The 10000-nt window shown below is 32.8% G+C and overlaps 1 protein-coding gene across 8 annotated transcripts in view; it reads left to right on the top strand.

The window, feature by feature from the left end:
• LOC145327964 (uncharacterized) overlaps positions 1 to 10000 on the top strand; it is a 29713-nt gene that overhangs the window by 5487 nt on the left and 14226 nt on the right. For 4 of the 8 annotated variants that reach the window (XR_013882293.1, XM_080171482.1, XM_080171478.1 and 1 more), the window contains 7 exons: positions 1337 to 1409; positions 3370 to 3413; positions 3748 to 3821; positions 6058 to 6074; positions 8015 to 8096; positions 8908 to 8979; positions 9435 to 9735. Coding sequence is in view for 7 of the 8 variants with exons in the window: in XM_080171482.1 (XP_080027608.1) it covers positions 1337 to 1409; positions 3370 to 3413; positions 3748 to 3821; positions 6058 to 6074; positions 8015 to 8096; positions 8908 to 8979; positions 9435 to 9735 (663 nt within the window). In the remaining variant the exon portion in view is untranslated. Of the gene's footprint in view, positions 1 to 678; positions 734 to 1336; positions 1410 to 1614; positions 1676 to 1753; positions 1815 to 3369; positions 3414 to 3747; positions 3822 to 6057; positions 6075 to 8014; positions 8097 to 8907; positions 8980 to 9434; positions 9736 to 10000 lie in introns of those variants that run through there. The other 4 variants (XM_080171481.1, XM_080171484.1, XM_080171483.1 and 1 more) reach the window with 4 other exon arrangements.

The raw sequence follows: 10000 nt of genomic DNA, 5'->3' as shown, positions 1-10000 counted from the left end.
GGCCCAGTAACCCTTGCCAATGTCTACTAATGTGAAATTCCAAAATCGACCCACCCTAGCTTGGAGGTAGGTTTTTTTAAATTAACTTTGTCTGTCCGTCTGTCCGTCTGTCTGTCCGTCTGTCCGTCTGTCCGTCTGTCTGTCTGTCTGTCCGTCTGTCTGTCCGTCTGTCTGTCCGTCTGTCTGTCCGTCTGTCTGTCTGTCTGTCCGTCCGTCTGTCTGGAAATATTATAACCATGAAATGTAAATCAGACACAGATTGGGAATATTGTGCTTGGAGGTAGGATTTTTATAATTTCATTTGTCTGTCCGTCTGTCTGTCTGTCCGTCTTTCTGTCCGTCTGTCCGTTTGTCCGTCTGTATGTCCGTCCGTCTATCTGGAAATACTATAACCATGAAATGTAAATCAGACACAGATTGGGAATATTGTGCTTGGAGGTAGGATTTTTATAATAAAATTTGTCTGTCCGTCCGTCTGTCTGTCCGTCTGTCTGTCCGTCTGTCTGCCAATCAGTCAGTCTGTCTGTCCGTCTGTCTGGAAATACTATAACCATGAAATGTAAATCAGACACAGATTGGGAATATTGTGCTTGGAGGTCAGTTTTTACAATTCACTTTGTCTGTCCGTCTGTCTGTCCTTCTGTCCGTCTGTCTGTCTGTCTGTCCGTCTGTCTGGAAATATTATAACCATGAAATGTAAATCAGACACAGATTGGGAATATTGTGCTTGGAGGTAGGATTTTTTTATAATTTCATTTGTCTGTCCGTCTGTCTGTCTGTCCGTCTGTCTGTCCGTCTGTCCGTCCGTCCGTCTGTCTGTCTGTCTTTCCGTCCGTCTGTCTGTCCGTCCGTCTGTCTGGAAATACTATAACCATGATTTGTAAATCAGACACAGATTGGGAATACTGTGCTTTGAGGTAGGATTTTTAATTGTTAAACCTTTGTGTTTAAGTGTTAGCAGTGGATATAGGACTGACGTGGGAGATATTGACAAAGGAAAATTTGCCGTCAAATTAGCTTGATAATATAGAGCTCTTTTATTGTTCAGTTGCTTCATGATCTAGTAGGAGGGGAGGGGATAAAGGGGTTTATGGGGGGTATCGTTATTTTAGCTAGCTGGAAGTATTACTTTATCAGTATTTTTGCCTTGTAAAAAATCAATGACTGATTCCATGAAGTGGCGATGAACAAAAAAAAGTCAAGGATTGGTAAACGAACAAAAAGTGACTTATAAAACAGTTATTCTGTGTTCATAAATATTTTTTTAATCACTCTCTCCCAGGATAAGGGCGAATAAAAGGTTTTTGTTATCTAACTATTTTTTGTTTTTTTTTAGGCACGTAATACCACATGGTAGAAAGGGGAAAGAATCTATAAGAGAATGTCATATGGAATGGAAGAGATTAAAGGTATTATAGATAGATAGATAGATACATAGATAGACATATATAGATAGATAGATAAATACATACATAGATAGATACCGCAAGGTAGAAAGGGGAAAGAATCTATAAGAGAATGTCATATGGAATGGAAGAGATTAAAGGTATTATAGATAGATAGATAGATAGACATATATAGATAGATAGATAAATACATACATAGATAGATACCGCAAGGTAGAAAGGGGAAAGAATCTATAAGAGAATGTCATATGGAATGGAAGAGATTAAAGGTATTATAGATAGATAGATAGATAGATAGATAGATACATAGATGGATAGATAGATAGATAGATAGAAAAATAGATACCGCAAGGAAGAAAGGGGAAAGAATCTATAAGAGAATGTCATATGGAGTGGAAAAGATTAAAGGTATTATAGATAAATAGATAGATACATAGATATATAGATAAGTAGATCGATAGATAATACTGAAAGGAAGAAAGGGAAAAGAATCTATAAGAGAATGTAATTTGGAATGGAAGAGATTAAAGGTATAGTAGGTAGATAGTGGCCTCTCGGGGCTAACAAAACTGGATTAAATTCTAAGAGCTTTAATTAATTATCCGCTAAAAGCTGTCTATATTACGATGCGATAAATAATTATTCTTGATATAAGCTTAGCTACTTTATAATTAAGGTATGTGTCTGTTTTTAAAAATTCATTAAATAATATTTCATTTTACTTTTTTAACCCTTTTTATGTGTGTTCATCTATCTATCCATTTTTATCAGATTGAAGATTTAGTAAAACGCTACGGAGCCGTTTCACCCGGTTTATTACTGCTCAATAAGGTGCATGATTTATCTATCTATCTTCTAGCTATCTTATTATCTATCTTGTTGTCTATCTATTTCACCTTGTATATTACCGTTAATACGGTGCATGGCTTATCTATCTATCTATCTTCTAGATATCTTATTATCTATCTTACTGTCTATATGTTTCCCCCGGTATATTACTGTTTAATAAGGTGCATGATTTATCTATCTATATATCTTCTAGCTATCTTATTATCTATCTTACTATCTATCTGTTTCAGCCAGTGTAGTATTACTGCTTAATAAGGTGCATGGTTTATCTATTTATCTTTAAAGCTATTTAATTAAAACTTTTTTACCTTTATTTATCTAAATTATATTAATTTATTTATCTTTATATTAATGAACTAGCGGCTACGCCCCTAGAGGCCTCTAGTGGCACTTTGAATGTTTTTTTTATTTAAAATATCTAATTACAGAAATAATTGGTTTATGTTTCGTTGGAGTCTCTTTTTCGGGAGGGGTAATTTTTTTCTAGGGGCGATTTCTTCTGATAGGGTGGTGGTATCCTCCCCCAAAATAGTTATAAACCTTCCCGGGACGTATGAGAAGCTATCCTGTTAAGGAGAACCCGATCGGTTCAGCGGTAAGCGAGATCCTTCGGTACAAACACACAGACACACAGATACACAGATACACAGACACACAGACATCCTGTTACTTTAGTATAAGGATAAACAAGAAAAAACTTCATTGAAAATTTAAGCCAAATTGGTTATTCTGTTTAAGAAATCATATACAACACAAAACTACATAGGATAGATACTATATTTTAATAGTTTACAACTTTACATATCCTTATAATAAAGTAATAGGATGTTTGTTCGTGTGTTTGTCTGTTTGTTTGTATGTATTGAAGGATCTCACTAACCGCTGAACCGATCGGGTTCTCTTGACTTGAACGCAACATAAACATTGGACAAATTAAATTAAAATGGCTTTATCTTTAAGTGCCCCTAGGTTAAAGAAGAACCTTATCGGTCTAGTGGTTAGCGAGGTCCGTCGGTACACACACTCAGACAGACACATGAACAGACATAAAACCTTTTACTTTTATAATAAAATTTGTAATTTTTAAAATATTAAATTTTTTGTTTTATTTTAGGGAGGTGTTCAAAAGCAGGCTTGCCATCCAGAAATTACAGACAGGTAAATCTTTATAATAAAGTAACAGGATGTTTATATGTCTATAAAGCTGCGTTACTGACAACACAAACATATATATGAGTGATTGATTAAAGATAAAAACTTAGAAGTAAATTAAGTTGGAGTTTGTTTCAAGGCAAAGCTTTTTTATAATCATAAATTAATTTGTAATTGATTGCTCGGACTTTCTCTTAACTGTGCCTCTTATTTTGGGGTCTTTATACAGACCTTCTGTGTCTACATTTCATCTGCGAAAGGGTTAATTGTGTTTATCATAATTTGTGGTATACATTATAAAATGTTCTAAGATGATTCCATGCTTGATTTATAATTTTAGAGTTGAGATTCACGGTAGCTATGAAAAGCACGAATGTGGTATTCAGATCTCAAACCTTAGTGAAAAAGATTCAGGTACTTTCACCCTTTACATTAGGAACCTATATCAAATTGGGGGAATGGAGGGGGAAATACATTTACAGTCGGAGCCAATTCTAGGCCTATATAAACTTTGGGGGGGGGGGGGGGAGATTTATGTATTAACCCTTTATAGTCGGGACCAATTCTAGACCTACATCAGCTTTGGGGGTGGGGGGGGGAGGGGGGTTTAGAGTAGAACGCCCCCTCCTGCTATCTCAGCTAATGTTAGGTAACTGTTTGTGTGGTTCCCCAATTTGATAAAAATTTCCGTTTTTCTGACAGCCAAAGTCATCTTTAATTCCTTCACCCTTTTATTAAGCAACGTTTGTTTTAAGGTTCTTATATATTATGGTATTTGAATTACATCATCTTCAAATTAAACCCCGAACAAACATATTATGCAAATCTGAATTTTCAAAATAGCAGCTTTATTATTCATTTAGGATGATTTTACAATAAATATGAAATTTAGATGCCTCTTTTGGTTACAAAATTCCACTGTTATTTTTTAATTAATCAGCACCAATAAAGCACAAGATCTCAAAAACAGCATTTGGGGGAAATACTGGTGAACAAACATATTATGCAAATCCAAAACAAAGCAACAAAAAAAAGGTTTTTTGGCACTTTTCTCCTCTTTCAAAGATTGATTATGATAAAATAATAATTTTTTAAGGGATTTATGCATTAATTATTATGAAATATAGTATAAGGTAGAAATTAATGATTTTTCTAAATAAGAAATGTTTGAAAAAAATAAATTCGATCCCTATCACTTTAGAGGACAGCTGCTGACCCCCAGTCTTATGGATGAACCTAAATACATGTTAAAGATAAAAATTACCCTGAAAATTATACAAAAATGTTTTTTGGTGTGTTGAAAAAATCTTTTTTAAAATCTTGATTTTGAGGATGATGACCTTTAAGATGCCCCTATTGGTGGTGATGGTGGGCTTGGGGTATGGTCGGACCTCCACGTGGTCCAAGCCGGGAACATCCATCCGGATGGCTAACCGACCAGGAGGCCAGAGGAGACAAAACTGTAATGTACAGGGCAACCTGGAACCTGCAGCCGTCTTTTTTGGCAACGGAGGGGGAGATCAGTAGCCGAGTTCTCTCTCTCCTTAAAAACATGTAGGCCAGACACTGTTAGTGCAAACGCACGAGCAGTAGGCAGTGTACTATCGGTACAGAACGCCCTAGAAGAAGAAGAAGAAGGTGGTGATGGTGAGCCAAATGTTATCAAAGTGCATGTCCATGATGACAACTTATATATTAAACTATGATCCATTTTTTGTAGTTATAGCATCCTCCAGCCCAGCATTATTAAAAAAGAAAAGAATTGCAATTTTATTTACTTCAATTCATAAGGTGAATACTGTAGTTTTTAGAAGATGGTTATATTTCTTGTCGGAAGGCTCCATTGGAGGCTGCTATGACTACAAAAAATGGTACATAGGTTAATAGACAAGTTGTTGTAATGGGCATGTACTTAGATAACATTTGGCTCACCATCACCACCAATAGGGGCATCTGAAAGGTCATCATCCTCAAAATCAAGATTTTAAAATGAATTTTTTTAACACATAAAAAAACATTTTTGTATACTTTTCAGGGTAATTTTTATCTTTAACATGTATTTATGTTCATCCATAAGACTGGGGGTCAGCAGCTGTCCTCTAAAGTGATAGGGATCAAATTTATTTTTTTCAATCATTTCTTATTTAGAAAAATCATTAATTTCTACCTTATACTATATTTCATAATAATTAATGCATATATCCCTTTAAAAAATATTATTTTATCATAATCAATCTTTAAAAGAGGAGAAAAGTGCCCAAAAACCTTTTTTTTTGTTGCTTTGTTTTGGATTTGCATAATATGTTTGTTCACCAGTATTTCCCCCAAATGCTGTTTTTAAGATCTTGCTTTATTGGTGCTGATTAATTAAAAAATAACAGTGGAATTTTGTAACCAAAAGAGGCATCTACACTCATATTTATTGTAAAATCATCCTAAATGAATAATAAAGCTGCTATTTTGAAAATTCAGATTTGCATAATATGTTTGTTCGGGATTTAATATGGAAAAGATTTCACACTGCTTATTTAAACTTAAAACCAATTAAAATTTTATTAAATCACTGAGAAATACAACTTTTTTCGCCTTAAACAAATCTTTAAAATTTTATATTTTTACTGATTTGTACTAATTTATCTTTCTGTTTTAGGTGTTTGGGAGTGCGAGGTATGATATTTTATTCTTCTTAGAATATTGAAATATGTATATAGATATAATATGTCGATTATAGAGTTGCTATGGATTCTAAATCGAGCCTAACATCTATAGGAATCATCATGCAAAGTTTTAAAGCAATAGGACAATTTAAACATATTTAAATTGAGGAAAATAGCTAACTATTATGGACAGACGAACCAATCCTAATAATAGAAAAGCTTTGCTTTTAAAAACTACACAAATTTAGATTTATTGACCTTTCCATATTAATATTCTCGTAGAACTTATGACGTCATGAATTTTATATGAACCAGTACTATTAAGGGATAAGACAATGGATGATTAATTGATAAACACCCCAAATGATGAAAAACAAAATTACCTTTTTGTTTATCAAAATTATTGGTTGAAAATTTTGACACTACTAAATAAAATTTAACAATAGTACCTAAATTTTTTTTAGTCATGAAATATGATAGCGTTGCAATAAAACTTTGGGTACAAGTGTAATTTACAGTCCAATGTCCCCTCCCTCCCGGATATATTCTCTTGTAAAAATTACATAAATACTGCAGTAATAATTCGGACAGAAACAAAAAATCTCCAAAATAAATAAGATAAGTCAACTCCTCGTTTCATATTAATTTGGCTGCAGAAAGGGCAAAAATATTATTATATAAAAAATGGGCTGTCATTATGTATTGCATACTTTTTTCTCTCTCCATTATTTGCTCTTTCAAAATTAGACTAAAACCTGCTAACTAAATATAATGGGAAGCTCTTCTAAAACATTTGCCAAAAATATAAAGATACAACCTCCTACTTCTACATTAGACTGGCCCCAAAAAACATGATTTTTTAAATCTTTACCATATCAATTTGCGGATACCTTGAAGTTGTTACCGGCTCAAATGTAGACCTTTTAGTGAAAACTAGACCTCTCTACAATGAAAATTGATCTCGAAATTTCAATCTTAAGCTTTTTATCAAAAACTTCATATTTTCATGATTTTAACAAGAAATAATTAAAGAACTGCCAACCTAAAATAATGTAACAAGAGTTCAAATATGAAGCAATCATAAAAAGTAGGCAGAACTGCCATTTCTGCCGAATAATTCCAAAAAACGTCTAAAAACATTGTTTTATTTATACATTTTAACCCCTTACAGTCGGGCCCCTTGCCGCACCTTAATCAGTCGGGGGGGGGGGGGGGGGGGGGGGGGCTAAAATTTTTTGTGTAAGTCCCCTGTGTTATGATGTTTATTCCTGGTGATTTTAATATTTTATTTCAATGTTTGTAAACAAACAGACAGAAAATTTGATGCTTTGCTTTATATCTGGTGTAAGGCTTTCATTATTTGGGGAATTAAAGGTGAAAATAAATATGCATTTGACGAGATAGCGATAGTTTTTTTCTTAAAATCAATTATAGTGCTAAAATCTACAAACAATACATAACCTATTTTTACATAACGCACATTGAAAAGCGATTTAGACCTTCATTTGGGCCACACTATTCTACATATCTAATGTTTTCTAGCCTAGCCTTTAGAAGCTTCACATCCCTCTGAAAATAGCTTAAAACCACCATTGATTGATATATTTCCTGAGAACCAAAAACTCCTAAGATCAGCGGTTACCGAGATCTAAAGCTTCAGACGGACAGATGGTCATAAAGACAGATAGACAGACAAACAACCTCTACTTTTGCATATGCAAAAGTTTTTTTCTCCTTTTTACTACTAATGTAGCATATTTTTTTCTTATTCGGAAATAAAATTATGATTTATAGTCCTTGGGTGTGACTAATTTTTAAAAAAACAAGGATGACAACATCCATAAGTATCAAAGCTCTTTAATAAGACCAGTAAATTTTTATGTTCGTACAAAACTGGATATAATACGATGCTTTACATTATGTATGAGTACTATTTTTTTTTATTTTTAGCTTGAAGCTTATGTTTTGCTCGGCGGAAAAGGTTCCGGCCAAACTAGAAGACATACTTTCAACGTTCTGGTTCAAAATCCAGGTAAAAGATATATCTATCTATCTATTTGTTTATCTATATATTTCTCCAGCAATCTATCTATCTATCTATCTATCTATCTTTCTATCTATCTTTCTTTCTATCTATCTTTCTATCAATCTATCTATCTATCTAACTATCTATCTATCTATATGTCAATCTTTCTATCTATCTATCTATTTATCTATTTAACTCCAACTACTATAACAACTATTCCTACAATTAATAAAGGAACTACTATTACTATCTATAGCTATCTATGTATCTATCTATCTAAAGTCAACATAGAATGAACAACAAAAGTTTATTTGTATCTATCTATCTATTTAGTTACCACAACACAAACTACTATAACTACTATTCTTACAATTAATGAAGAAACAACTACTATTTATCTATCTATCTATTTAGTTACTACAACTTTAACTACTATAACTACTATTCTTACAATTAATGAAGAAACAACTACTATTTATCTATCTATCTATTTAGTTACTACAACTTTAACTACTATAACTACTATTCTTACAATTAATGAAGAAACAACTACTATTTATCTATCTATCTATTTAGTTACTACAACTTTAACTACTATAACTACTATTCCTACAATTAATGAAGAAACTACTATTACTATCTATCTATCTATTTAGTTGCAACAACTCCTACTACTATAACTACTATTCCTACAATTAATGAAGAAACAACTACTATTTATCTATCTACCTATTTAGTTACAACAACTCCTACTACTATAACTACTATTCCTACAATTAATGAAGAAACTACTATTACTATCTATCTATCTATTTAGTTACCACAACACAAACTACTATAACTACTATTCCTACAATAAATGAAGAAACGACGACTTTTATTGAACAGGGTAAGCTAGGGATCTAATAAACAAGGATGACAACATTCATAAAAGCTCTACATGGAAGGAAGGACAAACGAACATTAACACTTGTATATATTCAAGTTTAGTTTCAAAAAGAAAAAAAAAAAAAAAAGTTTTTCAGTGGCCATTTTCCTCCCCTAAACTATTTTTGAACCTTCCCCGGATACTCTGTAAAGGGGAACCATATCAGTTCTGTTGATCCTATGGTATAAACATAAAGACAGACAAAGAGACTCATAGACATCCAGTTACTTTTACAAAAAAAATCATGGATCATGAAATGGCGGGTTTCATCTTATTTTCTCAGTAGCTTTTGATAGGTTATTTTTAGGTTAATAGGCCCTGTAGGGTTAGAGATGGAAAGCTCCTGTAAAAAAAGCTGATACCCCCTACTTTGTTTTCTTTCCATGATCAGAATTTAATATATTTTTTTTTTTTAGATGTAGGACGAATGGGAGACCTCGGCACAGCTGTAACTGAAATCAATATAAACTCATCACAAGAACCTGAAATTGATGACAACAACATAATTCCAACTGAACAATACACACCGCACGAGAATGGATCAAGTGAAGGAGAGGACCATCACCAACATGGATCAAGTGAAGCAGACCATCATCACGAAATAGTGGATGAGGATTATCATTTGGAGGATGATAACTTGGATGCTGATACAGATAGTGGTGATTATATTGTGCCATTGAGTTTGGATGGTCGTGTTTTGGATTCTAAAAATATTAGGTAAGCTAAAATATAATTCTTTTTATTAGTAACAGGATGTTAATCTGGTTTCTGTGTATGTAAATTAAGATATCACTAACCACTGAACCGATAATACTCTCTTTTTATCCTATCTTTTTAATTCCAAAAATTAAAAGTGGACTTTTGGACAAAAACTTTTCTCATTATTTACTGACTTTTAAAAAAAATTGTCTTTAGCTTTTTGGGGCATTATTTGGATCTAATAACCCATACCTTACCTTTAATTTTATTTTATTTATTTTGA

Source organism: Acartia tonsa, chromosome 9, assembly GCF_053477335.1.
Source record: "Acartia tonsa isolate MP-2025a chromosome 9, ASM5347733v1, whole genome shotgun sequence".
In the NCBI taxonomy this organism is placed as follows: domain Eukaryota; kingdom Metazoa; phylum Arthropoda; class Copepoda; order Calanoida; family Acartiidae; genus Acartia; species Acartia tonsa.
Note: the sequence above shows the minus strand (reverse complement) of the source record. Positions and strands in the feature narration are given on the sequence as shown.